Genomic DNA, 27269 nt, shown 5'->3' with positions numbered 1-27269 from the left:
GAGGGACCATTTGGTGAAGCAGCATAGTCTCCATGGACTGCCACTCATTTTGCTGAGCATGAATGTGATACAACTTGTGCAGCTTCCTTCGGGCCTCTAGACCATCGCCAGAGCGTTCAACTTGAATTAGAATCTACTTTGACATTAGCTCTAGTACAATTCAAATGGATCCAGCATCTACCGGAGGGGTCTCGCAGATTTCTTGGAATAGCCATGAAGGTGGGAACGACAATGGAGGACAACCTCCCAGATCAGGTTGGAATGGAGTGAGTTCAGGAGAGGCGCGTAAGTAGTCATCGTCGTCGTAGTATTCCATGTTGTGTAGCTAGTCAATCCGAGGAGATTGTTCTTCTGGATAAAATTCGGCGGTGGCGGTTATGTGGTTGGACTTGCCTCCGTGTACAAAAGCACGGTTACAGGATAGCTCAATCCGTTGACCGGTCAAGTGCTACCAGTACTTGAGTGACACCAGTGTCTGCTCTGCCTGTTCCGACCTTCGGCCTGACTACATAGAGACAGTTAATCGAGCATGGCGCCTCCAGGCTAAATAAATCAATAATGATATTACAAAGTTACAACAAGAACGCTGCTTCTATATGCCAGCCATCACCCAATAAGGTCAAGATCACAAGACATCGACTATGTCAAGCTTCCGCGACAGAATCCTTTGTCGCCGTATCTCAAGCGCGCGAAGAAACTGAGGTAGGTCTTACAGACCCCGCACCACTTTCCCTCCTCCCCCAGTTCCTCGGCTGCCTCTTCAAGAACGCACCCACGGCGCCTAGGTATCCCTCATGCCTCAAGAAGTACGCTTGCCGCGTATCCTTCGACCAGAAACGAATAGCATAGGATAGCGTATTCATAGTCTGCGAGTGACCGCCGATGAAAGAACCTCCAAAGTATATCCTAGGCAACCCGTGCTTTTCAGCATGGAGATGCGCCAACTGGCCGATGTTGTTCGAGACAGCGTAGAGGAGAGATCGCGCCATATCTTCCGGTCGGAAGGAACCAGGATCGTGGGAGAGTTCTGCAGAGCCTTCGACATGCTCTGCTTCTTCTCTGCGCTTGAGATCACCGTTGCATCCATCTTCTGCTTCCCGTTCCGCCGCGCGCTTCATCTTGTAGACCTTGCCGAATGACGACGCGATATGTGTGCTCTTGAGCCCGATCTTGTTGTACGCCTGTCCGTAAATGTCGCCAACGAGTAAATCGACGGTGGAGTTGTCGCCGTTCTCTGCAAGTCGCAGCATATCGTCGAAGCTGCGTGCGCCAGTGAGCAGCGATAAGAGACCCCAGAGTGTTCCGCCTCCTAGTGATGTTCCGCCTATGCGCTCATATTGCCTTGGTCCTGAGACTTTGATCATGGATACACCGGAGCCGATGTTGACGAGGAGGTAGGGGTAGATGTTCGGTGGGTCGGGAGGGTGTGGCATGAAGGTCATTGGGCTGTCTTCACTGTATGTGAAGACTTCGTTCGGTATCTCGTTGATGAAGAAATCGAGGCCTGTAAAACGTCCAAGTTAGCATGCTGGTTCCCTGCCCACAGACAACGCCTTCTTCTTACCTATGATCAAGCATTCCATCTCGTCTTCCCGTATGACTTCCACATCCAGCGCCTGCTTGATCTTGTCGTGATACTTGAACGCACCACCTCCAGTCGCCATGATACACAGGTCCGGCGACCTGGATCCATTGTCGTGCTTCTGATCAGCCTGGAGCTTGCGCATGAACTCTATGCACGCATCTATCCGGTCTGTCTCGAACTTGAAGAAGTTTAGACGTCCGCCGATTGCATCGTCGCCCGGTTCGCGCGAGAAGTATACAAGTTTGGCTAACGAGCCTCCTATCTGCGATGCGCACGACGGATTAGCATGCTGCTATGACTCTGCAAGGGGCTGGTCGCTGTGAATGGTCGCGTGCCACAACCAATCAAGCACACGACCACGCAGGTACACTCACATCGACGGCTACATGGCTGACTACCGAAGTGTGGTTCGGCAGTCTGATGTCGTGCGGGTCGTGTTCGTAGTCCTCGCTCTGGGGCGTCCCTGGCTGCTCCTCGTCTACGATAAAGGCCCCCTGGACGTTGATGCGCACATTGCCCGGATGCTGTATCGTGTCTTGGATGTCGCTTTGCGCGGTAGTCCGTCTCGGGCGTCCCGGTTCCGGGGTCGACGATGTCTCTATAGGATGCGCACGCGATCCTTTGGTGCCGGTTTCACCCGTCGCGGGGTCCAGCGCAGGCGACATGGATGCGGATGTTCTGGGTCTTGGCTGCAGCTTCGCCCTCTTACAGCGATGGCGCACGCTCAGAGGTCGACGTCGTCTAGCGAAGAGATGGGGTTGGGATGGCGATTGTGCGAAGGGGGAATGGGGCACTGGAGTCGCTGCTGATAGCGATAGACGTTCCATTTGTCCGCTTTGTAACGGACCTTATGCCCTGGGCAAGACGTGACCTGAAGTTCTGCGCAGAATAGAGCCCAAGGTATGCAAATCTCCCGCTGCCCCTATATAACGGCAGAGGGTGGAGCGCCGAAGAAGAACATATATATCCTCCATATTCATCGGCGGAATGGAGACTGTATATCTTGCGATGCGTGCTGATTACCGAGATCGGGGCAATGTTAAGCTCGGCAACTGGCGTGAGGCGTGATGGGGAACATCCGAGGACCGACTGGGGAGGTTTGTGGGGATACCGCTGACCAACGTCGGTGCATTTAGTAGACTTGAGTAATCCAATATTGTATATCGATCGCGGTAATTAGGCGAAGGATATGATAAGGGCCATTTCTAGTAGCTGGAAGCACACGTGCAGCCACACCAAGTGCACAGGTAGGAAACTTCAATTTGAGTACGTCATTATAGACTTCATCTCTTAGCTGCAAAATGCACAGGATTCAAGCTTCACCCCGTTCACGCCTTTCTGCGGCACAGTCCATAGCCTCGTACCTGCATACACCCGCGTACCAGGTAGGTAACAGCCGATGACGTCGTGCGCTCGTACCCTCTCTACCAACTTCACAAGCACGACGATCTTCTACCGTACATTCACACGAGGCCAACCCCATATTTTACGCTTGAATAAGCTATACCGATCGTTATCACTACAAAACACCCAGAACTTCAGCAAGATGTCGTGGATGGACTCCTGGTCGCGGCCCAGCAAGCACGCCGTCACCCCACCACCCCTCTACCTCACCGTCGGCGACACAGTACCCTACTGCCACAGCTGCGGGCGAGTAATCAGCGAGCGCCGCAAAACACAAAACGCAACGGCAGTCAAGTACTGCTCAGCAAGATGCCGAAATAGCAAACCAGGTCCCACCGACCGCAAGATCGAAGCCACCTTCGCCGCCCTCCTCAACGGCGCGTCACCAGAATCACTAAAAGAGAACGCCGGAGCAGACCCAGTCAAGAACAATGCAGATCCAGAGAATGCACATGACGACACCAAATTCGGAAAAGGCGAGAAGAAGCAACACAAGAAGAAGCCCTCCAAGACCGTCAAGGGAGAAACTAGAATCATCATCGAATGCGGCACAGTAGAAGAGATAGTCTTCCAGCGGGAAAAAGACCCCGAAAAGGTGTACGGACGACGCAAGAATCGTAAAGCGCGTTTCGTAGTCGAGAAGCCCGAGGATTGGAAGAGCGTGGATATGGTTGATCAACCTGCGTCCAGTACACCTGCTACAGGCGCGACAGACGCATCATCTGCAGCATCACGACAACAACCCCCACAAGACTACACCAGCGACGAGGAAAGCGTATCAGATTCCGACGCCGAAGCCGAAGGCGGCATCGTCCTCGAACCCACCAAAACAGCCTCTTCTACAGACGCAGACGCAGACCCCTCCGCCCTCCCCGACACCGTAGAATACGGCTACGGCGGCGGAAAGATCCGCCCACCCCAAGAGCAAAACGATGTCAATGGCAGCGTCGGCGGGGAGAAGGGCTGGGCTGAACGCATCGAGGAGACCGACGAGATGAAGTTGAAGCGGAGGGAGGGGCAGCGGAAAGCGGATGAGAGGGAGATGGTGAGGAAGGCGGCGAGGAGGGGGTGTGCGTTTGGGTTTGCGGTTGAGGGGGAGAGTGAGAAGAAGAAGTGTGAGGCTGTTATGAAGGGTGTGGTTGTTGAGAGTAGTTTTGCGAAGGGGGAGTGGGGGGTTAGGTGGAGGGAGATGGTTTGATTGCTTCACAATCAGGTAGATGGGGAAGAGAGAAGTGCGAGTATGAAGGACACTGCCTGATAACCAAGGCAAACAACTGTCTGAGAACTAACAACTGTACGATTGAGTAAAAGACCGATATGTCGGCGGTGGGTATCAAGAATATTCAACCAAAAAACGCCTCTGTCCTGGAGATCCTATCCAAGCGAACAACCCTTCAACGATCATCTAGCAGCCCTTTCCCAAGATCCATCTTCATGCATTACCCATCCGGCGGCCATTAAAGCCTTGCCTTCCTTCATGCCCGGGTGGATGATCATCTCAAAACCTGGTCTTAGTCCAGCTCCAGATCTAGGAATTCTGTTAGCATAGACCACATCATCTTCCGTTCGAGACAGGGAAACATACCTGATCATATGCAACGCCATCGTCCTCGCTTTATCCTTCAAATTAACCTGATTCCTATTGATCAACCTCTTCGGCCCATGATCATCCTGATCATGCTGCAGAATCTTCGAGTATTTCCCACGGTACATGTTCATATACTGTATCAGTGCGTCTTCCTCGTCGTCCGTCCACTTTTGGCGGCCTTTGCGTTCGGCCGCCCGTTCTTGCGTGGTGACTTCGAGAGCGCGGTTCTCTTTTGCGAGTCGCCGTTGGTCGGGCCAGGTTGACGAGGGAGGTTCTTCGGACATGGAGGGCGCAGAGGTTTCGGAGATTGATTCTTCTTGTTCGGATTCTGCGCGGGGAGGGGGCTGGTGGCTAGTTGGTGCTGCGGAGGAAGAGGGTATGGGTTCAGCGGTGCGCTGTTTCTTTGAGACGGGCGCGTTGCGACGCCGTTCTGGGGCACGGAAGCCGCGGTCTGCAGTTTCGAATTCGTCGGATTCTGAGTCGGAGATGTCGATTACGCGCTTGCGTTTGCGTGGGGATGGCAGTGCGGGTTGCTTTCCTTTGGCTGTATTTGACGGGCCGGGTGTTGGTTGGGTGCTGTCGAAGCCGTCGCCGAATTCGATGCGCTGTGCTGTTGGTTGGCGATCGAATATCGATACTGGGCGGTTCTCTTTCTGCGGCTTTGGAACGGCTTTCAGAGCTTTTAGTAGAGCTGCTGAGCTTTGCGGTGGGCCTGATGCTTGAGGTGCTTCAACCTGCTCTTCGACTGGTTCTTCGGGCTCTTCCATTCGGGTTTCTTCTGCCGTGTGTTTTAGGGGTTGCTGCTGTTCGGACTGCTCGTCATCGGGCTGCTGCGGTCCGTCGCTTTCATCTGCTACCTGCATATCATCCTGTTGGTCTTCCGTCCTCGGCTGCTCATTCTGCACTTTTTCGACCGCTTGAGGAATGTCCTCATGCTCCTGCTGAGAAGCCGTGTCGCTTCCGACCATGGTCTGTTGTTCGTCTTGTGGCTGGTCGCCCATTCCCGGTTGCTCATTCTCCACCTCCTCAACTGGTTGCTGAACAAGAGTCACTTCACGATCAGGCTGAGAAGCCGCGGGTCCCAGATGTACACCCGAATCACGTTCTTTCTCTTTCAAAACATCAATAGCACGCAAATCCACCTTCGCATTTGGGTCAAATTTACGGCTACTGCGCCGCCTGTCTCGTCCAAACGAAGTTCGTTTTCTACGCAATGATTCTCGTGGAGCAGATGGCGCTGTTTGAGTGACGTGCTGAGGTTCCTCTAGGGCTTCTCTGAGGTTATGCATGATCGTGTTTGGTCCTCCAAGATTATCGATGGCCGTTTTGAGTTCCTTGTGCCGAAGACGCACCCAGTCTAACAGGCGAAGAACGGTTGCCTCCCACGGAAAGCCTGACCTCAGATGTTGCAAGTCAACAGCTTGGCTATCTTGCCCATCCCGGAAGAAGGAGGCTCGGATCATGTCTATTCGGGTCACAATCTGGTCCTCGAATTCTTCGGGTAGCGCTGATTCGTCGCCGCCCAAAGCTGCTGTGGCCCATCCACGAAGCGGCGAACCAGCTTCTATCGACTGTGACGAGTCAGAGCGAAAGAAAACCTCCTCCATTGTTTCTTCGGGATTAAAGGTATTGTTGTCGGCCGACTTCTGAAGGACGAGTATTGCTAGTTGTGTCCGCAGTTCTAGCGCAAGCTCAAAGGTCTCATTGTATAGCGCACTCTCTCCTGCAGCTGACTGTTGCGCGTCCGAATCGAGCGACTGCAGAAACTGAGTCGGGAACGAAATGTCTAGTTGTCGTAGTACATCCCACATACTCTTATCATCTCGATCTGAATGCATTATCTGCTTCGCTAACACCAGTAGATTGGTGAGGTAGAGGATCAGATCGAGGCCACTCTGTGATGCTGTGACATCCTCACTTGTCCCAAAAAGAGCGCGGTGAATTGCTCTGATGTGTATGTAGCTGTGTTCTTCGCCTTTGTAATGCTTCAACTGCGTGTTCAGTTCGTCTTCGAAGTCCTGGTAATCTTTGCTGTAGACTGAGCCGGGTTTTCGCATCTCTTGTATGTTTTGCAGATCATCGTCTATTGCCGCATGATTCGGCGCAATGTGCTCCAGAAAATCCTCTGTAGCCTCGCATAGCTTGCGCAGATGCTTGACGATGTATCTGGGCTCCAGGAATTCGGCCTCTATCATGCTGAAGGAGGTGATGGCAGTGGTTCCGGACATCTCGGAGGCGGCGCCCGGTGAGCGGAAGGTTACGTCAGGCTCGGTGCGCGCTGGTGTACCTGGGACTTCGTCTTCCTCAAGGGCAATCTCGGTGTCTATTTCCTTAACCACTGTGAGGTCTGGCGCATGCGTAATTAGCTTGAGCTCTGTCTAGCCAGTAGTGAATATTGCGCTAATTGGAACTGCGCAAGCGAGCAACTGGGCCGTGGCTACTAACCTCCCAACACCTCTTTCGCAGGTTTGCGCTTTGAGTTGCGCGCCTTTGGTGCCTCATGTTCATTTCCATCGTTCGTAGTCACGCTCGCTTGTCGCGCGCTTCGACGTGTGGGCTTCTGGATGTCGATAAAGTCTTCTACATCGCGACTGGCGCTGCGCAAACTTCTCGCTCGCGATGCGCGTCCGAATTGTTGTGCAGGCGCATTGGCCGGTGGTTGTGGAGTAGGTGTTTTGCGCCGGCTTGCAGACCGCACACTTCTGCGGTCGGCCATGATAGTGTCGTAGGAACGCGTGGACTCGGCTGGTATTACATGCGACGTAGGTTGGGTGAAGGTGTGATGTCAGTAGCGTTGATGCGGATGCGGGCTTGTTTACGCCAACGGCCGCGATGGTGGCTGACTAAGGCGACTCGACGGGTGCTCACGTGACTAGTGTCGTGGATCGCCGTTCGGGGCCTGGGTGGGCCTCAGCATTCAAGGCGCAGCACGGAGAAGGGGCCAGCTGTGCAGAACGGATGTGAATACGAAGCGTTTGAGTTCGAGACGGAACCACGGCATTTGCACCATGTTTCCGGTCTTCCCCACAGGCTTCCGGACAGAAAGGCCCCTTAACTAGCCCTCGTTGTGGTTTACGTAGGCGTGGATATATTACGTGGGCTGTCTGCACGCACCCCTTGCGCGCATCTCGGTCGTCTTCGACTTGCTTTACACGCCTCAACATCAGAGTGACCCCTACACCGTTCTGTTCAATAAAACTTGGCGAAACATCCACGTTTCCTTCACAACAACCTCTTCTATTCTCGTCACTCTTTGCAGCCCTTGGATTATCTCTGTGCGCTTCCCTTTACCGCTGACGTTTCTTGCCTTCGCCGCACCGCACCCCTGCTCTCCTTCGAATCGCATTCATCATGAGGTTACGACAGCCACGACCGCACACTTTGCTTCTCCTCCTACCCGCTTTACGAGTTCTCGCCACATCCATTGCCGCAGACACATCAGACGACAAGCCCGTCGCGCGGGCCGTTGTGCCAGCCTACACCCAAGCCACCTACTCGCCTGATGCCTCACTCGCCCCGACCGCGGTTCCGAAAGGAACGAAGGATGCGCCCGTCGATGGGCTAGACGGCAAGCCCCACGCCGGGCCATACGTGGACGACGATCCAAAATACAAAGGGAAGAAGGCTCCCAACGTTGTAGAAGATCTCGGGGCGGCAAAGAAGCCTGGCGCTTCTACGGAGACTGTTCTTGTAGACGACGTCAAGGATGGCGACAAGAGTGTCATGCAGGACCCGGCACGGAAACCGGCCACTGGCAGCACAGGCACCGAGGGAGGAGTGTCGGCAAAGGACAAGGAGCGATTGGCACACGAGGAGAAGACGGGCGAGAAGATGGAGCAGGTTCCCGAATCGCCAAAGGAGGCTCCCGCGCATCCTGCTGACCAGAAGCAATTGAGCGGAGACGCTGTAGAGACTGCAAGCACCACTCGTGTGCTTGGTGCTGGCGGACTTGAGGTGAGCCGCGATGCTTTCAAGCTGATAATACTGTACTAACTGAACTATAGAAACCCACCGACCTTCCTGACTCCCTGCACGATAATCCTCTTCCTGTTCCAGGCTCCGTCTCTACCAAAGATCCCCTAGACACCTCACCGCCCAAGACACCCTCTTCGACACTCGACGATGTTGACGCCGGCGCTGTACAACCTTTCCATTCCTTCATTCTCGCTTTCACCATGATTATCGTCTCGGAAATCGGTGACAAAACATTCCTCGTTGCGGCGCTCATGGCTATGCGACACCCTCGACTCCTCGTCTTCTCTGCCGCCTACTCCGCTCTGGTCGTCATGACAATTCTTTCTGCTGTCATGGGCCACGCCGTCCCCGCGCTCCTCTCGGAACGCTTCACACACTTCGCTGCGGCTGCTCTTTTCCTTGTATTCGGTGTCAACCTTATAAGAGAGGGTCTCGCTATGAGCCCAGACGATGGCGTGGGCGAGGAAATGGCTGAAGTCGAGCAGGAACTTGAAGAGAAGGAACAGCTTGCCCGACACCAAAACCGCCGGAAGTCCTCCATCTCTCCCTATGCCCTCGAGTCTGGTCGTGGTGTGCGACGCTCCCGATCCAACTCGCGACTACCTGCCCCCGCCCGCAGCCCTTCCAGCTCCCCGGACCGAATGCCTTCACCGCGCGGAGGCTCCATGAGCGGCACTTTGGGCGCGGTGAACAACCTATTTTCTCTCCTCCTTAGCCCTGCGTGGGTACAGACATTTGTTATGACTTTCCTCGGAGAGTGGGGTGATCGCAGTCAGATCGCGACTGTTGCTATGGCTGCTGGGTCTGACTACTGGTATGTCACTGCCGGCGCTGTAGTTGGCCACGGACTGTGTACTGCAGGTGCAGTCATCGGTGGCCGCGCCATTGCTGGAAAGATCAGCATGCGCAATGGTAAGCATGTCCAATCCCTCTTTCTTGACGTAATGCTAACTCGTGACAGTCACGCTGGGTGGGGCGATTGCTTTCCTCGTTTTCGGTATTATCTACACATTCGAAGCGTTCTACTCATCTTGAGCAAGATGCACACTTCCAGCATTGCACGGCGCGTATGGCGGGTCGGATATAGACCTCTGGGGTTGCGGTCAAACTATCTCTATCTTATGTTGACTCACCTATGTAATATTAATTGTACCTAAAAACAACATGGCACGACTAGGAACGGTCAAGGCGTTCTCTCACAGAGGACGAGGTACAATAGATCTCTCACAGTTGACATTTGATAGTAGTTTCATGTGCGACTTGACAGTTCGAAACGGCGTTTGAGTCTCTCTTGCTTGAAACATGCTCAATCCGTTTCATGCCCAGACAATCTAACAGTATACAAGCTTTCGGGAACGACGCAGCTCTGGGGTCGCCAAACGTGGTGCTGCTAGCCTTCAATGTTGGGGTGGTGGAGGCTGACGGAAGTGATCCCTGCACTCGCCGCGGAAGAGAGCCGTTGGCCCTTGCAGCTCTCAAGCTTCAATGGCTGCGCCTCGACGGACAATACCGCTGCTATTGTCACCTTTCACTATTCACCCGACCACACGCAGATTCTCACGCCACTTGAAAACTCCTCACCGCACTCTGCAACTGTCGTCTAGCATATCCATCAGCGACGACGGGGACGCCATACCGGATCGGAACATATCCTTTGCGCGCCATCTGTACCACCACTATCGCGCATCAAAACACAACCTCTAGTGCTACAACCCTCGGTGATGGTATCGACCGCCAGCAGCGCGATGGCGCCGCAGCGTGAGCCCCCCAGACCGCCACCGCCGGCCGTCATCGAAGCCGAGATGCAGTGGATTTTCACCGAAGAAGAACTGCTACTGGCGCCGTCGATATGCGATGGGATGCCCGCTGAGGAGGAGCGCACACTACGGCGGAAGGGTGTCGGGTTTATATTGCAGGTGGGCATGATGCTCAAATTACCACAGACTACGCTTAGTACAGCGGCCGTCTTCTTCAATCGCTACCTGATGCGAATGAGTTTGAAGCCGCGGCCGGGGTATAAGCCACTACACCACTATGTGAGTCCCCCTTCCTGATAGATGCGATATGGACGCGTCTGACTTTACCAGCAAATCGCCGCAACCGCGTTATTCCTCGCGACCAAAGTCGAAGAAAACTGTCGCAAAATGAAAGAACTCGTTGTTTCATGCGTCCGGGTCGCGCTCAAGGATCCCAACAAGCTCGTCGACGAGCAGACAAAAGACTTTTGGAAATGGCGCGACACAATCCTGTACAGCGAAGATGTCCTACTGGAGGCCTTGTGCTTCGACCTTAACGTGGAATCACCATACAAGACCATGTACGACATGATGAAGTACTACGGAGTCGAGCATAACAAGAAGCTGCGCAACTCAGCCTGGGCCTTCCTCTCCGACTCGACGTCCACACAGATGTGCCTATTGTTCACGTCGCGAGCGATCGCCGCAGCATCGCTGTACGCCGGCGCGCGTATGGCGGAGGTAGAGCTAGGGGATGACGACGGAAAGCCATGGTGGGAGATACAACATGTCCAGTTGCGCGACATCCGGAGAGCATGCAACCTCATGGCGGATTTGTACGAGAAGTCGCCAGACAAAGATGGAGAACCGTCCATGTACGCAGGGCTTCGGACACCAGAGGACGGCATCGACTTTGGGGACACGCCCGACGGTATGGAAGGCGTACAAGCGACAAGCCAAAGCCAACCTCCTGCCAACGGCACGGGCGATGGCAACGCGACAGAGAGGGGCAGTGAAGAGGGTGAATTGGATGGGTAGAAGACACTTCAAGGACGGAATATCATCAGCCTGGCCAAGCGCGCCGGCTTCAGGATCCATTATCGGAAACCACCATCGCCAGGCCCAGAAGCTCAACGCTCTCGTCGTGATTCGATGATCGACGACGAGACTGCTGGCTCCTTGGCGAATGGATTGCCATGGACACGAACCACGCTTTGGGACGAAGAAGAAGGATATGGCTTACAGTATCGTCTGTTTAGGGAATTGAGGTATTAGGCGTTTGGTTGGTACAAGGCGACATGGGAAGATACCACTAACCCGCATAACACATTATTACTACCTAGGTATGCGCATAGTACTTGAATACTATCGATGATTAGACAATAACGCAACGTGTTTCTTCGATCATGGATCAAAGATTGAAGACTTTGTGTAGACGCTGTGACATGTGATTGATCATTTGCACTACCGCCAGCGATGGAGTCCGGTTGGGTGGGGGAGAAGGGTGGCGTGATAGTGAAGGTCTCGTCTTCAATATATGCAATCAACATCTTATCGTACCAAAGACATAGAGAAAGATTGATCTTCTGGATGGACAGCTAGCGTCAATCGCTGCGGCTTGCGGGTCTTCGTAGATTCCCCCACGTAAGCGTATAGACCGTATATCGTGCATGAGATCATGACTCGTGCCGAGGCATCGTTATATGCCGCGTTGATCTAGTAGCGCGACGTCAAGACCACCTCTTTGCCACTAAAGTGACTTCCTTCTCTCCTTTAACCTCGAGTATAGCCTGGCAGCCTCAAAAATCCAATTTTCCAACCTCCAAAAGACTAAAAGTGTGATTTGCAATCACATTCACAGTCATCGAGACCTAGGACCTGAGTCAACGCCTCCGCGGAACATCACCAACATGGACGCTTCACCCTCAGCCTTGCTCAAGCTTCTCCTGCCCAAAACACCGTTTCTATTGAAAACAGCACTATGGCACTCTCTATCCATGTCGCCGACGAGTTCAAAGTGGGATCTGAAGACGGAAATCACAGTCAACATGCTCCGCGACATGATGGGCCCCAACTCAACACCAACGCCCATCTCAAAGCTACAGCGTCTAACCTGCAAAGACCCAGGCGTCAAGGGCAAAATCTGGGTTAGCAAAGTCAAACTAGACGTACCACAAGAAGACGACATCCGACAAATAATGTTCAAAGCCATCGACGACATGAGCACCGGAGGAGAGCAATGGACGAAGCCTGAGCAGCGACCTCTAGAAGCAGAATGGGACGGCCACCGTGCCAACGCAAAGGACGACGAACCCGAACCCGCCGAAATGAGCGAAAAAGATAAATACGAGAATCTCATGAGAGAAACGACGAGCAAAGTCACTCTTCTTTATTTCCACGGTGGCGCAATGTACCTCCTTGACCCAGCGACATCACGGCCCTTAACGGGTCGCCTAGCGAAAGAAACAGGCGGCCGCGTCTTCTCTGTTCGGTACCGCCTCTCACCGCAAGGTCCCTTCCCCTCCGCCTTGCTAGACTGCTTCACAGCGTACCTTTCCCTCCTGCACCCACCCCCAGGCTCCTTCCACGACCCCGTCCCCGCCAGCGAAATCGTCTTCGGAGGCGACTCAGCCGGCGGAACATGCTGCACGGCGCTCCTCCAACTGCTCCTTCAAATCCACCGCAGCACGCCCTCTGGCCAAACCCCTCGTGTCAATTTCCACGGCAAGCAAGTAGACATCCCTCTTCCGGCTGGTGTAGCCCTAGCGTCTCCTTGGCTCGATATCACGCGTAGTTTACCTTCTATCGAGGGTGCAGTAACATACGACTACCTCCCCCCACCCAGCTCAACCGACGCAAGAGAATTCCCCAAAGACGAAGGCGTATGGCCGTCGGATCCCCCACGCGCAGATTTCTACGCCGAAGCAAGTGCGCTGATGCACCCGCTTGTATCCCCGCTCATCGCAAAAGACTGGAGCAAAAGCCCACCGCTATTTTTCTCCATCGGCGAAGAAATGCTCAGAGATGAAGATGCCGTCATGGCACAACAGTGCGTCGCGCAGGGTGTAACAGTCGTGTGGCGCGACTTTGAAGCTATGCCGCATTGCTTCGCCATGTTGCTCGAGAGTGTTCCGAGCAGTGCTGTGCATTTCAGCGAGTACGCCAAGTTCTGTAAAGAGGTTGTTGATGGGAAGAAGATGGCGTGTAATGGCGTGTTTATCAAGGCGAAGACGGTTGAGAGGAGTGAGATGGATGTTAAGACGGGGTTGACGCAGATCCGGTTTGAGGAGGTGGAGGGGTATATGCAGAAGGGCAAGGAGAGGATTGAGAGGAAGTTTGCTAGGGGGCAGGATCCGGCGAGTGAGAGGCCGATGCTTTAGGCTGGTGGTTGGGACTGTGATAGGTAGTTGGTTTTTGATCTAGGTAGATGTGAGGGTTTTGTATATAGCGTTTCTTTTGGTCATATATCAAATTTTTAAGTCGGACTGCTACATCGAATTCAACTACCACATTGCATCGCCTGCTACTAGGATAAAGCTTTCAACCTTTCAATCTGCAACAGCAACACTTCTCGTGTGTATTCCACGGCAGCAGCCCTTTTCCTAAGTAAACCTCATACAAGAATAAAACTGAACAGGCCTAGAGCCTACATCGACGTTAGGCCACCTAGTTTGCGTATCTTTGTGTCAACGTAGGCTGCAGATCTATCCAGTTTTGTCCTAGATTAACGTGAGTCCATGAACCAAGGGGTCTCGATCTCTTTTTTCGCTCTGTTCGACAGCCCCGTTGTTGTTGTTCGTCACCACAGTTCAAGTTTGGTTTGGGCACCTAAACCGGGGTTCCTCAGCACACATCTTTTTCTCCAACCACACAGAACGCATCTATTATAGAACGCAATCAATCGAACGAAAATTGATACAACTTCGTGTCGCAAGCAATGGCAAGATCCAGGGTGCTAAATCACTTGACCAAAGTTAAGTGGCACGGTACTCCATCCCGCTCATCTCATGAACATCAAAATTTGATCTTGAGTTGCTGAGGAACTATATAACCCTACGCATCCCTCTCTCTTCTTTCCATATCAACCATCACAGACTCGACCATCTTGACCAACTTCCAACTTTTCCAAAGAAACTTCAACAAAACCTCCCCAACCCACCAACTACACAACCACCATTAAGATGAAGCTCACAATCTCCGCCCTCCTCCTCACCCTGCTCACCGTCTCCGCCCGCCCACTAGCCTCACAAGCCAAACAGCACAGCAGCATATCCGGCACTCCGTGTTCGCTTGTAAACTGCAAATCCGCCTGCCAATCTAGTCCAGACATGTGTCATGCGCTCTGCCAGGGGGACAAGGATGTAAGTTTTCTCAACCAACTAAGCTTTTTCCAACAAAAAAGATACTATGAAGAACAAAATTAACACAAGCCCAAAGCTTCCCCTCTGCGCCATCGGCACCTCACCCCCAAATTTCAGTTACATCCCAAACCAACGCAAGGACGTGGCTCGAGTACAACCGCCACCCAAACTTCGTATCCCAACACCCTACTGCTCCATCTACACATGCAGCAACATCTGCGACCCGTTATGGTACAAATGGGCACAGGGAGCTCCAATGCCTCAATGGTGTGCGAGTTATTGTAATGATAATATCTATGTAAGTTGTTTTCTTTTCCCCTTCAGTATGGAGAGATGGACTAACGGGTTGTGATTATAGATGCCAATGTGTCCTGAGGGAATTGTACCGGTGTATAAGGAGATTTGAGAGAGGCTGGGTGTGCCATGAGGAGCGGATATCTGAGGGATGAAAGAGGTACCCAGGGGACATAGATAGCATGAATACAGAGGAATGGATATATCACCTACAACACAACCCCTACCACAGCACACAAACTTCCCTCACCGCATCTTCCTCGCAGCCCTCGCCTCACAAGCTCCACACCTCCTGACCCTCCAAATTCCCCTCCCACTACCACTACCACTACCATTACCCCCCATCGGCAACTAACCCCCATCCTTATCCCTATCCTTCCCACTCCCCCTCCCACTCCTCCGCCTCGCCAGCCCCCTCTCAACACTACTCTCCAAACTAGTCCCAATCCCCGAATCCGTAAACACACCCTCCCTCTCCACCCCCCTCGGCACCGGCTCTTCCAGTATAAAATCATCATCCTCTTCATCATCAGCCTCCTGTTCCTCTCTCGTAGGAATATCTTCCAGCCTAATCTCACCCCGTTCTTCTTTCGGACTGGGCGAGCTATACGAGAGCGGTTGTTGAGAAGGTAGAGTGGGGAAAGTACGACTTGTGTCGCTGTACGGTGTGACTGGTTCTGTGTTGTCTCCGTGTTCGAGTTTGGGGAAGGGTTCGCCTTCTTCTTTCTTGATTTTCTGGTGTTGCGCGTCCTCGTGCGAGGCGGGATCGGAACTGGGACTGCTGAACAGCAGGGTAAAAATACCCCATGTAAAGAGCAAGACAGCCATTTCCATGCCCCAGAAGGTGAGGATGCCGACTATGGCGCTGGTGAGCCAGTATCGGTACATTAGCCAGCGGAACCCTTCCAATCTGGCGCTGATGCGTACGCTGGCGCGGTAGACTTCGAGAGGCAGTTTCGATCGTATTTCCAAGCGAAGCGACGACGGTATGTTGCGATATCCCGATTCGAACATGACTGATTCCATCATGCTGATCTCGATGTGTTCCGACTCTGTGTGCCAGCCGATAAGATACAATGGCAGCCGCATGAGCCTGTAGATGATCTCGAGTATCCGACTTCGGTACGTAAGAAGCACTGGTCTCCGACTTCTGGCTAGTACGGTAGGCGTTTCACTCGTAGCACCTTCTGTAACGACCTTCTCCGCCGTAGCACCAGGTGTACCGCCTTGACTGTGGTCTTCGACGCTCCACTCCTCATCCCATCCGAGCAGATGCTTGACACCCTGGCCGATTGTTGTAGGACCCCGGAAATCCAACCCCACCATCCAATTGCCCGCTTTCAGGTTTGTATCGCTACGCGGTACTTCCATCTCGACGACGACATCGTACTTCTGACGGTCCACCAAGCCGGGTATGTTGGCGAGGCCATATGGCCATTTAGCGGGCTTGCCAGTCGGTACGCCATTTGATTGCGCGTTTACGTAGGGTATTATCGGACCGTGGTCGAATTGCAGGTATACGGGTACGGAGATGCCGCGTACGGGAATGTAGTTGTAGTAGAAGGACGAGTATGCGACGACCGCGAAGGCGAAGAGGATAGTCGAGGTGATGAAGAGGAGGACCGTGCGGAGATAGGTTCGCAGTAGGGCTGGCGATGTTGCTATGCGGAGGGGGAGAAGGATGGCGTCCTACGTACTGGTGAGCATGCGTGTGGGATGTGTGCAGGACTCGCTGCAGCAGAACGCGATTGCGCGGCTCGTAGCGGAGGTGTCTTACTGTTGCGGTTTGAAGAAGTGACCTCTCTTCGCGAAAGTCATCCTTGAGTTTCTCCATCGCAGTCTTGTGGGCACGGCTGGCTACATGGCTTGGTGTTTGCATGTCGAGCGCGTCCATCTTCACATGCGGGAGGAGCTGGGCCGGGGTGTGACGTAGGGTGCGCACAGACGACGCACCACGCTAAGCATCCCAGCCAGCATCCTGACATCCCGCCATGATTGCGCCATCATATGCAGGAACAGAAGGATGAACCTGTAACGAAGCCGGGAGTCGCCTGAATATCTAGAGGCACATCAAATTTTGTTGCAGATCACATGCTTGTTCACGATGAAGTTGATGAACACATTTCGATTAAGCAAGAAACTATCCTCGCCATGCCGATAATCCTACACGATACATCCGTCCGATTCAAATCCAAATACAAAAGAGACCCGAATGCGATGTGACTGTGAGCCATCTATCGACCTCAACGCCATTAGGTCAACAGTCTGCCAAACCGTGAACCCAAACGCCAGAGGAAGCAGAACCCATACAGATCGTACTCGCAAAACACGTGGTATCATCCCAGAAAACCTTTGGCTCCTTTGAAGGAAGCGAAGGCGAATAGCGAAGATCGATGTAAAAACACAGTGTACTTAACCAAAACGCTCCGACCAAACAAAGGAAATTCGTGAAGACGCAAATAAGGCTGCACTAGCCGGACGATGCCGTCGCGTTGCCGCATGGAAAGTTCCGCTCTAAGGCCAGGCACCTCGCTCAACTTTTATCCGGGACCGTCTAACAAAGATCCAAGGACTTTTGAGAAATATGCAAGTGCATGTAACGTGCGTAATAACAACAGGGCCGCTGAAACAGCTAGAAGACAAAAGTTCATGGGTATCGTAATGTCGTCGGTACAGCCCCGTGGAAGACTACTGATGCTTCCATCCAGATACTCGTCGTTCCATCTTCCGATCTGCCGCATGTTGGGTTGTGAAGTGGTGATACACTCAGGAGAATTTTCCCATCTTAGGAGGTCCATGGGGTTTGGTGGGAGAGCCCATGACCGACTTTTGTAACCGCGATGTAGCCTTGGTGACACCGGAGAGGGGTGAGCTGCGGTTCATAGTCGTGCCGTTCTTCAAAGGCGATTTGGCTACTCTGTTTGACCGAGTGCGCTTTCGTAGAGGAGTTATCAGGGCCTCAGCGGACTTGCCAGATCGAACTGGGCGGGAAACGGAGGCGCGCGCCGCAGGATCCGATGGCAGAGAAGCAACATCGCGATAACGGTTCTGGTTGCTGCGGAAAGCGGTAACGACGCCACGGTCGAAGTGCTGAAGCATAAGGTCTGATGTAGCCCGTGCGCGTGCGTTGGGCGTGACAGAGGAAGGTGCCGCTGGGGTGGAGGCAGGATGTGGCATGCTAGAGCTTGCCGGTGTAGCCGGCACATCAGCAAAGTCGAACTCATCGTCGAACTCATCTCCATCGGTATCGTCGGTGTCAATCTCCAAAAAGTCGGCGAGGTTGAGGTCCTCATCGTATTCATCACTCGAAGAACCCTCCTCATCTTCGTCAACGAGGCCCATGTTACCGTTGGGAGAAATGCTTACGAAGGGATAGAATGCCTCCGGGGGACCAATGCTTTCGTTTCCAAAAGCAAAGTCGTTGCCCGAAGCAGACCCAAATATGCCAGTAAGCATGATGTCGGTATTGATATTGTTGTTGAAGACTTCATTGCTATTCTCGCTGTCGGAGGCGTTGAGCTGAGCAATGGAGTTCCGAGGACTGTTGTTGACAGTACCGCTCGTACTACTCTGGTAATCGGTCATAGGAATCCACGGAATCAGTACCGTGCGTGGACGGTAGAATGCAACAGCCTTGGTCGACCTGTTAGTGACAGCAATGGCTTGGTCAGACTCGTCGTGGATGAAGACGCCGCGAGTCGGCGGAATTTGGCGGCCAATCGGACGAGAGCTTCGTTGAAACGGCTTGGGTGTTGCAGCGCGTGAGCCAGGTGCTGAGGCCGGTCGCTGTAGAACAGAGTGCTTAGGAGTGCGCGGTAGTATGTCGGTACCAAAGTCTTCTTCGTCAGTGGTGTCACCAATGTCAGCTGATGAGAAACGTTAGTCATTGAGTAAAAGCAATTATAGGGCACTACCATACACTCATAGCCACTGGATTCGCCAGATGACTCGCCATCGGATTCTTCCGAGTTATCGACTTGAGTGATGCGCGACTCGCCCTGCTCAAAGTCCCAGAACGAGGCGTCGGACTGCGGAGAAGCCATGTCTCCGTTGTCATCATCGTAGTCCATCTCAAGAAGTTGATGCAAACTGGGAGGGATCTTATCTTGATCCATGAAGAGATCAGGGAAGACACTGCTGTCGAGTTCTGAAGATTCCGAACTCGAACTATCTGATACTTGAACGTCATCGTCAAAGCGGACGCGCTTGGCTGAGCCGTCTGAAAACTTTCTCTTGGCCATAGGAACAGGGGATGCAGGGAGAGCATCTGGCTCGAAGAAGGGAGTGAACCCATAGTCGGGAAGACTTGCCATGAACGTATCGTCTAATGGGACAGTGACATCGAAGATGTTGTCGCTCAAACAGCTCTCAAGACTGAGTCGTCGAGCATCACGATACTCATTGAGAAGGGTAGTAGCTTGTTGCTCTTCTTGGAGGATGTAGCTCTCTTCTTGTTGCTCCATCATCTCCATGTCGGACTCGTCATCGTCAGGGACGAGATTGACGCCGCTGTAGTCTTCATCGTCGCTCTCAATAGCGTTTTCATAGCTTACTTGGGGTTCGTCGTCCTCTTTGTAGGTTAACAGCGGTATGCTAGAGGCGGCGCTTAGTTTCCTAGCCAGCTTGCGGCGGGGAAACGAGTCTTGGTCTGTGGAATCGTCACCAAACAGCACTGACGTGCTTGAGAGATTGCTAAAGGTGCGCTTCTTGTTACTCATTAGTAGCTGGTTTACCGGGTGCTTGTTGGGCATGAGCACTGTCTCGTTCTCATCGTCTTCGGCGTGAGACTCGTCGTCATCTGCAGGCTCGACGCGGATCGAAGGGCGCTTTCCCTTGCCCTTGCCTCCCCTACGATAGCTGTATGGCATGGCCGGTACATCCGCATCCGTCTCGTCGTCGAGCTCGATGTCTTTGGCAGTGCTACTGTCCTCTTCGTCGTCTTCTTCCGCGGCACCTTCGGTAGCCGACTGGTCACCGCCGCGTCCTTGAGTACGGGGTGTGCTGCCTACGACTGTGTCTGGCGAGGCAGAGCGCTGGTCACTGCCGTTGGTGTTTGTAGTGGTCTCGTGTACGATTTTGCGGTCTTGGTTGTTATGTCCACCGAGAGTAGGCGACCGAGCGTGCGTATGGTGAGCCATGGTCGGTTATGTCTTTGAAGTTCGTCTTTGTAGTGATGGAGGCGTGGTGAAGGGTCGCGGGTGATGGTTACAAGTCGGGGTGGTGTCGGAGTGAGTGGCCGGTCGGAATATGGAATCGTGAGGGGTGATAGCGTTCGTCGGCTGGATCTTTGGTGTACTGAGGGGAAGGGCTGGCGAACTATGCTGGGCCCTTGGTGTTTCGTCGATCTTCAAGCGTTGAGCGAGTAGTAATGACAATGATGGTGTTTTGCGGCGCAGGCCAGACGATTGCCAATTGTTTGAGACGAGATTGCGCAGGGGATACTGCACGCAGTCGTAGTATTGGTATCGTCGTAGAGGTTGAAATTCCGTGAGCTGTCGGGCTGATGCAGCCCATGGGCGGGCTGCACCAGGAGTTTAGAGCTCAGCGAGTGCCTGCGGCATTGTCTCGACGATGTTAGGGGTATGGATGTGGTTATTGTGTGTTTCTGGTATGTTTCTGTGTGACTTGAACGTCTTTGGGCTGGTGTGGAGAGAGAATGCGGGCGAGTGAGAGAATATGTTGATAAGTTTTAGTTCGGCACTAGCGTAGAATTGTAGTCCGAGCGTCTAGTTCCTCGCGCAGCGATGACTCCATATCCAGCACCAATGAACGGCCCCGATGCGAGATGCAAGTCAGCCAAAGACATGGTGCTCTATACACCTAGCGCAACGTATCTCGTAATTTCTTCTTCAATTGCCTCTCCAGCGCAGTCCTCCAACGCCTGTCGCGTGCCCCTCACCAAGAAATTTTGGTTTCTCGCCGAACTAACCCCACTGAAACTAACTTGGACGTGCGCAGTGCGTGCAGCGATGAGGCAACACGGGGCTAATACACGGTAACGGCTTCAGCCTATTGGTTGGCTGTAAGACGCAGGCCCCGGGTTTGCACATGCTGCGACGAACAGCACGACGCAGAGGGTAGATTACCGCTGCCCGTCTTCTCCTTACATCGTCATCTTTAATATCCGCCCTAGTAAACCCATCAGCTCGAAATTTGCGCCTACGCGACCCCGACCTCGCGATGCGATCGTGATCTGCCAAAACTGGAGTACGCTTGACGTCGCCCGGCATTGTGCCCCTCCAGATGCACCCATATCGATACGCACTGGGCTGGTATTGACGTTGGCGCCCGCTGGCAAAGAAGCGGTGAAGAGGTGCAAACGTAGCCGGCGCCTCAAACAGTAAAGGTACAGCAACTTGCGGGCCGCTCCTGCTTGTCACAATGCAGGTGTCTGTCCCTGAGACACTCGTCTGTGTATCGCACATGTGAATTAATTACCTGCAGGGCTTGCTCTGATCTTCCTCTTCCGTGCAATGACTATGGAGCCTTCTCCGCTGAACCACTTTGTTTGTTTTGGACACCTTGCGTTAACTTTTGCGTCAACTTTTTTTTGTGAGGCTGAGCTTTACCTTGCTCGGGGTGCATTGGTGGGCCGATCCACTGCGTTCCGGTTGGGTCGAGTTTCTTCGAGCCCGGAGCTAGGATTCAGTACCCAGATCTTCGACAAGTCACATGTGCATATGCTCTTCATTGGCTATTGGGCGTCCGCACATGTACCTGGAGAGTAAGTGCTTCGTCGGGAGGCATCCACGTATATCCAAACTTTGAAGGTGTCAAAACTGCGCCGTGTTGTTGCGGCCGACAATAATTACGACCATTACATAAGATGCCAAACTTCATGTACATACTTGGGTACGCCCAAGTTCTACTGTGAGCTTACGCCCGAATACAGAAGACATGTAGAGAAGAGACTTCCACCGCCTCCACACCTCCTCCCGGCTGCCTCCCCCACCCACCCTAGAGTTTCTTTCTCAAGCTTACTGCACGATCTTCAACATGTCATATGTGCATATACTTCTATTGGCTGTCGGGCGCTCCTCATTGGCCCGCGGGCACCTACATACGGAGTACATACATGCAAAGCAGGTTTTTCATTGGTCTAACCACCCAAGTATACCCCAGAGCGCTATTGCAGCTACACACCATCTAGTCGATTTCTGTAGGTGCAGAGAGGCCCGTTATCAAAAGACAACATTTCCTTTTGTTGGGTTGTTGACTGCAACGTTGTCGGTCAAACCAGCAGATGCCCAAAGGTCGGTCTGGCCGAGCCGCCGTTTGACATGGCTTTGCTTGGTACAGGGTGGAGTACCGGTGGAGCCTAGAATCGACGAACACACTCAGGGTTTATGGACGGAAAATCTGGATCACGCGCAACATATCTTCACTTTCTTTAATGGGGAAACTCGACAAGGGGTCCCCATACTTTAAGATGTCATCATCTTCGGGCCCATTCTTCTTAGAGGTAGTATTACGCAAATGTTTGTATGTACTAGAGTCCGGTAGGCTATATGCAAGTGGCCGAAATAGCGGACTTCAACCGTTTAGCTGCTCTCTGTCCCTGAAAGGACAAGTGAGCCGGTTACGGTGCGGTTGCGATTGGTCAATGCGGCAGTAAGCAGCTCACGTGTTCTCTCCCAGTGTCAGCTCGGCGCCTTCGATGTTGAAGATATCTCTAGGCGAGGCAGGAGCCTCAAGCTTGGCAAGCGGTGCGAGATTGCCTAGACCACGAATGATATCTTCGTGATCAAAGCCCAGATTGTAGAGCATCTGCGCAGCCCACTTGAGCGTATCGTGCAGTTCTGCACGCGTGGCCTCTGATAACCCATTGCCACGTCCTTCCTCGAGCTCCACCTCGTTTTGGACCTTCCGAATGATGGCCCAGATCGTCTGTCGGTTAGGGTGGATTCGCCCCTGTAGGATGAGCGTGGCGCCACCATCCTGGACAATCTCAATGTCTTCTGGTCGATCTTCGTATTCTTTGCTCTTGGTGACGCGATATTGTGGCATTGTGGGTAATCCACCAGGCGCTCTGTAGGGCGAGAAAACTTCGCGTGACTGGTGACACCATATCTCGACGATCTCTTTGCCCTTGGCACTGCCGTATCCGTCAAGCACACCGCTTAGTACGCGGTTGAAGTCATCTGTGGAAAGATTGACCGCTTGACGGGATGAGAATGAAAGGAACCGCGCGCAGTAATCTTTCCACTCATCATCTACAGTTGACAGTATGGACAGTGTGCAGTACAGTTCCTCGCGGATGTTGCTGAGTATCATCTGTTCCCATGCAAAGAGCAGTGCAGTAAAGCAATCCTGAGCACGTGTCTTTGCTTCGTGAGGACCATTTGAGGTTCGAAGAAGTTCTGCAGCAAAGCTTGAGATGATGATAGGTCGCGGCCTGAACGTAGATGCCTCTTCCACATACTTTTGCATGCCTCTGATGGTATCCCAGTTCTGAAGCTTGATCTGAGAACACAGCAAGGCTATCAAGATTTCAGCCGGCATACGCTGCTGCTGATGCTTCTCGTTCCAAGTTCCAGCGCTTTTGATAACGTCCAAGACGAGATCGTTCTCTCCAGCCATTGTGCCAAAGCGAACAACGGATGCGGACATGCTGCGATGACTGTGCAACTCGCGACCGATAAGGGGACCATCCAGATCATCAGAAAACAGCAGCCAACGGCCCACGTCATACATCTTCGACTCGGTAACCAGATCCAGCAAGCGCGCGAGGAGAGGTATAGGAATCTTGTTCTCGAAAGCTGGGAACTCAACCGGCGGAAGATGGCTTGTGAACGGTTCGTCTTGTCGTAGCTGCGGACTATTTCGAAGAATTTCGAAGAACTCCTGTACAGACTTTTGTTTGTTGTCATCGGTATGCCGTTGAAGCATGGACAATGTTGTCAATGCTCCCTGGATGTCACCGTTATTGATGAAAGCACGCATGGCCCGATGCAACATGCTGAGTGGAATAGTGGTTGGCTCAAAAAAGTAGGGTACTTCGGTACTTGAAGAAGCAGATGCGTTGGCAGCGCCTATCTCAGTGCCGAACCCTGGAGCCAGCTCGAAGATGCGCAAGAGCAGCTCAGGTCGCTTCTCTGGTACGAAGCCGCCGGACTCGATGAGCCGGACCATGATGGAATCCCAAGCTGAGGAACCGAGACTTAGGTTGTTCCTGTCTAAGAAGTCCTTCAAGGTCTTGATAGAAGCGACTAGGCTCTCTGGTGTAGCACCACGAGCTCCGACTCCCAGTCGCATATGGTTGACAAGCCCATCGACAAAAGCCGTAACGACTTCGCTGCTTATAGTTCTTCGGGTTCGGGCGCGGTCTTCTGCACGTGGCAAAGCATTCCCGCTCATCGGAACCAAGTTCCACGGACTCGGTGGTGCTGGTGTTTTCTGTTGCTCTGCTTCCATGATCTCCCTCCAGCTGATAAGCGCCCAGCTGTGGTCCCCTTCCTTGGCTGCCATTTTCTCCAGGATGTAAGCACCATCGAGTGTCCAACCCCCGTGTAAACATGACCACAAACAAAGCTCTAGCCATAGCTCCGGAGCCACCTCTGTGACCTGAACCTTGTAGCGGGACCCAGGTATCTCATGGCCGAGGAAGTAGTGGGCATTTGCGCGATCCTTGGCAGTCTTGACGGAAGCTTCGTGAGCATTCCAGGTGGCGTCAGACAGGGCTGTCAAGATCTTGGTCGAAAGCATGTGAAGGGTCGGAGGTTGTTGGAGTGCATGCTTGTCCAGAGGATTCCGATATGTGTAGACTGAGTCAGGCATGAAACCCAGATGGTGCAGGTAGGCAATCATCTCCAAAACACGCGGCATGACAGTCTCCTGTCCGCTACGGTCTTGCTCCGCAGCTGCCAATATCATGTGCCCCAGGCTCCTCCACAACTGTCCAAGAGCTCGCTTAACAGGAACATGCGGATATCGGATCGACTCTGGAGCGGATGTTACATCGTCTAGGGTACGCTGCAGCTTGCGATTTGGGAAGGTTCGTTGGAGGCGCATAGGACTTTCAGTTAGCTCTTTGATAGACCGGTGCTCTTCTCCTTGCAAGACAGCGTTTGCATACTCCTCGAGGTTTTCAGTGAGGTCATTGGAGCGTTTCCCGTCCTCCGTGAGCTTCCTGACCATCCAGATGACCGTTGGCCATTTCCCCGCCTCCAACCCAAGGTAGCTCAGAATGTCCACAGAGGCATCCTGGGCCTTGTTGATGAAAAGAGCGAGGTCGAGTGACGTTATAGGCTTTTCTGGATTCTCATTGGTCTCTTGCCGCAGGTAGCTCGGGAGGAATGGCTCAATGGCAGCAAGCCATGTGTTGACATCATCACGGACCTCTCGAGGTGGGTAGGGTATGCATGAGTGGATGCGTTCCTTGGGCTTGGGCGGATATACTGGGACAATCACATCTTCTCCATCTTGTGTCGAAAGCTGGGTTTGTGACTGAGCGTCTGCGGGGCGGCGTTTCCCAGATGTGAAGGTGCGCTTGGAGCGTCTACCGAGGGCGGGAACGAGGAAGGCGGCGACGGAACAGGGGGCAGCGATTCCACGAGGGTTCGGACGGAAAGCCTGTGAGAGGGCGCTGCGAAAACATGTATGCGCAGCGCTCATTGAGGGGTGGCGGGCGAGGGGTGAGGGTGAATGCTCGTGCCAGCGGCATGTCTTGACTTTTTCTGACTGGGATCATGACGAACTGCACTCTCCAGATCCGAGACGCGCTAAAGTGACGGACAGGGATCAGCGCCCGAGCTCCAGCTGGAGGCTGCCTGTCACTAGCGCCCCCCAGTGACCTCACGCGTCGACCCGCGCAAACATTTCGCGACATTTCCCGCAGTTGAACCAAGACTGGACTCATTGACCGTCGCAGCCTAACACGTTCGTATACATAAGAGATCGCTTTCGCGCGTGTTCGCAAATTATTGTAGCTCTACCTCTGCCAACCACACAGCACACTGACATACCGCGACTATGGGTGTCTATCGCGTCGGTAAGTACTGAATGAACCCAAGTCCTATGCAGCCAACCATCTACCGATCTCATGAAAGATATACTATTTTACGCCCATCAGGACGACACTAACCATACATCAGAGGTCTCCCCTAACAACCGCGCCGGTTGTCAAGTCAAGGAATGCAAAGAAGCTGGCTCAAAGATCACAAAGGGCCAGTTCCGCTTTGCGGTTCAGGTCACCATCCATGAGCATGTCAGCTGGCAATACCGCCATTGGTAGGGTCTGCCATGATCCGTCTTCCAGCAAATTTACTGATGTGTCCAGGGGATGCGTTACCCCCAAGCAGATCGAGAACCTGATCGAGGTGTCCGGAGGCGACACTGACATGGTCGACGGCTACGACGAGTTGCCTGCAGAGTTCCAGGATTCGGTCAAGTTCGCGCTAGAGAACGGCCATATCCCAGATGCAGACTGCACGCATGTAAGTATCTTTACACCATCTCAACGAAATACTCAGACTCAGCTTTACTGACATCATCAGCCTGAGGATATTGAATACAACCGACCAGGTGCTAAAAAGCCTCGAGCGAAGAAGGCCAAGAAGGCAGACGACGAGGACGGCGATGACGCGGACGAGAAACCTAAGAAGAAGCCCGCGGCCAAGGGCAAGAAGAACGCCGTCAAAGACGAAGACGAAGAGGATGCGCCTGCCCCTGCCCCGAAGAAGCGCGGCCCCAAAGCCAAGAAGGTCAAAGATGAAGAGGAGGAGGATGCGCCAGCTCCCGCCCCGAAGAAGCGTGGTCGGCCAGCCAAGAAAGCGGTCGCTGAGGAAGAAGACGACGGCGAGGAAGAGGCCGCTCCTCCGGCCAAGAAGGCTCGTGCCAGCGGCAGGACCAAGAACGCTCCCAAGTACAACGACAGCGAGGACGAGGCCCCTGCCCCCAAGAAAGCCCGCGGCAAGAAGGCTGCGCCCAAGCAACAGCCGGTAGACGAAGACGAGGATATGGCTGAGGATGCCCCGGCTCCCAAGAAGGCCAGAGGCAAGAAGGCCGCAGCCGCCAAAGTGGAGCCTGAGGCCGGCAGTGACGTCGAGGAGGAAGCTCCCGCGCCTAAGAAAGTCCCCCAGAAGAGGTACGTTTGATCCAACGAGACAACAACAGGTTCATGACTAACGGTACATAGGGGCCGCAAGAAGGCTGTCGCAGCCGACGAGTAAGCTAGCCTTACACACGAAAAGTAGCACGCGTTACCGAACAATCAAGTCAGTCCGTATCGAGGCGTTAGCGGGGTGTCACAGGGGAGTGTATTGTTGAAACAGTAGAGATACCCAGGAGAGCGTCGTGTTTATGAGGAAGGAAAAGTTTCAGCAGGC

At 53.4% G+C, this 27269-nt stretch overlaps 9 protein-coding genes across 9 annotated transcripts; 4 read left to right on the top strand and 5 right to left on the bottom strand.

Moving 5' to 3' along the window:
• Window positions 1–680: 680 nt before the first annotated feature.
• On the bottom strand, window positions 681–2250 carry J4E78_010052 (uncharacterized protein; the record flags this gene model as incomplete). The annotated part of the gene is made up of 3 exons (XM_049370634.1): window positions 681–1504; window positions 1565–1847; window positions 1960–2250. The coding sequence occupies 3 exons, from the start codon at window positions 2248–2250 to the stop codon at window positions 681–683; spliced, it is 1398 nt and encodes a 465-aa protein (XP_049217656.1).
• Window positions 2251–3131: 881 nt separating this feature from the next.
• Window positions 3132–4187, top strand: J4E78_010051 (uncharacterized protein; the record flags this gene model as incomplete). The annotated part of the gene is made up of 1 exon (XM_049370633.1): window positions 3132–4187. The coding sequence occupies one exon, from the start codon at window positions 3132–3134 to the stop codon at window positions 4185–4187; it is 1056 nt and encodes a 351-aa protein (XP_049217655.1).
• A 203-nt stretch (window positions 4188–4390) lies between these two features.
• Window positions 4391–7293, bottom strand: J4E78_010050 (uncharacterized protein; the record flags this gene model as incomplete). The annotated part of the gene is made up of 3 exons (XM_049370632.1): window positions 4391–4517; window positions 4575–6924; window positions 7023–7293. The coding sequence occupies 3 exons, from the start codon at window positions 7291–7293 to the stop codon at window positions 4391–4393; spliced, it is 2748 nt and encodes a 915-aa protein (XP_049217654.1).
• A 635-nt stretch (window positions 7294–7928) lies between these two features.
• Window positions 7929–11326, top strand: J4E78_010049 (uncharacterized protein; the record flags this gene model as incomplete). Its single annotated transcript, XM_049370631.1, has 4 exons — window positions 7929–8531; window positions 8582–9464; window positions 10257–10588; window positions 10640–11326. 4 exons carry the CDS (start codon window positions 7929–7931, stop codon window positions 11324–11326), a joined length of 2505 nt encoding a protein of 834 aa, XP_049217653.1.
• Window positions 11327–12198: 872 nt separating this feature from the next.
• Window positions 12199–13668, top strand: J4E78_010048 (uncharacterized protein; the record flags this gene model as incomplete). Its single annotated transcript, XM_049370630.1, has 1 exon — window positions 12199–13668. The coding sequence occupies one exon, from the start codon at window positions 12199–12201 to the stop codon at window positions 13666–13668; it is 1470 nt and encodes a 489-aa protein (XP_049217652.1).
• Window positions 13669–15294: 1626 nt separating this feature from the next.
• J4E78_010047 (uncharacterized protein) lies at window positions 15295–16837 on the bottom strand (the record flags this gene model as incomplete). Its single annotated transcript, XM_049370629.1, has 2 exons — window positions 15295–16632; window positions 16721–16837. The coding sequence occupies 2 exons, from the start codon at window positions 16835–16837 to the stop codon at window positions 15295–15297; spliced, it is 1455 nt and encodes a 484-aa protein (XP_049217651.1).
• Window positions 16838–17709: 872 nt separating this feature from the next.
• J4E78_010046 (uncharacterized protein) lies at window positions 17710–20081 on the bottom strand (the record flags this gene model as incomplete). Its single annotated transcript, XM_049370628.1, has 2 exons — window positions 17710–18809; window positions 18863–20081. The coding sequence occupies 2 exons, from the start codon at window positions 20079–20081 to the stop codon at window positions 17710–17712; spliced, it is 2319 nt and encodes a 772-aa protein (XP_049217650.1).
• Window positions 20082–22563: 2482 nt separating this feature from the next.
• Window positions 22564–25557, bottom strand: J4E78_010045 (uncharacterized protein; the record flags this gene model as incomplete). The annotated part of the gene is made up of 1 exon (XM_049370627.1): window positions 22564–25557. The coding sequence occupies one exon, from the start codon at window positions 25555–25557 to the stop codon at window positions 22564–22566; it is 2994 nt and encodes a 997-aa protein (XP_049217649.1).
• Window positions 25558–25914: 357 nt separating this feature from the next.
• J4E78_010044 (uncharacterized protein) lies at window positions 25915–27113 on the top strand (the record flags this gene model as incomplete). Its single annotated transcript, XM_049370626.1, has 5 exons — window positions 25915–25933; window positions 26037–26172; window positions 26222–26378; window positions 26439–27028; window positions 27080–27113. 5 exons carry the CDS (start codon window positions 25915–25917, stop codon window positions 27111–27113), a joined length of 936 nt encoding a protein of 311 aa, XP_049217648.1.
• Between the last annotated feature and the right edge of the window lie 156 nt (window positions 27114–27269).

The sequence above is a fragment of the Alternaria triticimaculans genome (assembly GCF_023758025.1).
Source record: "Alternaria triticimaculans strain BMP 0046 chromosome Unknown scaffold_26, whole genome shotgun sequence".
Lineage (NCBI taxonomy): Eukaryota > Fungi > Ascomycota > Dothideomycetes > Pleosporales > Pleosporaceae > Alternaria > Alternaria triticimaculans.
This window is presented reverse-complemented; position numbering and strand designations above follow the sequence as displayed.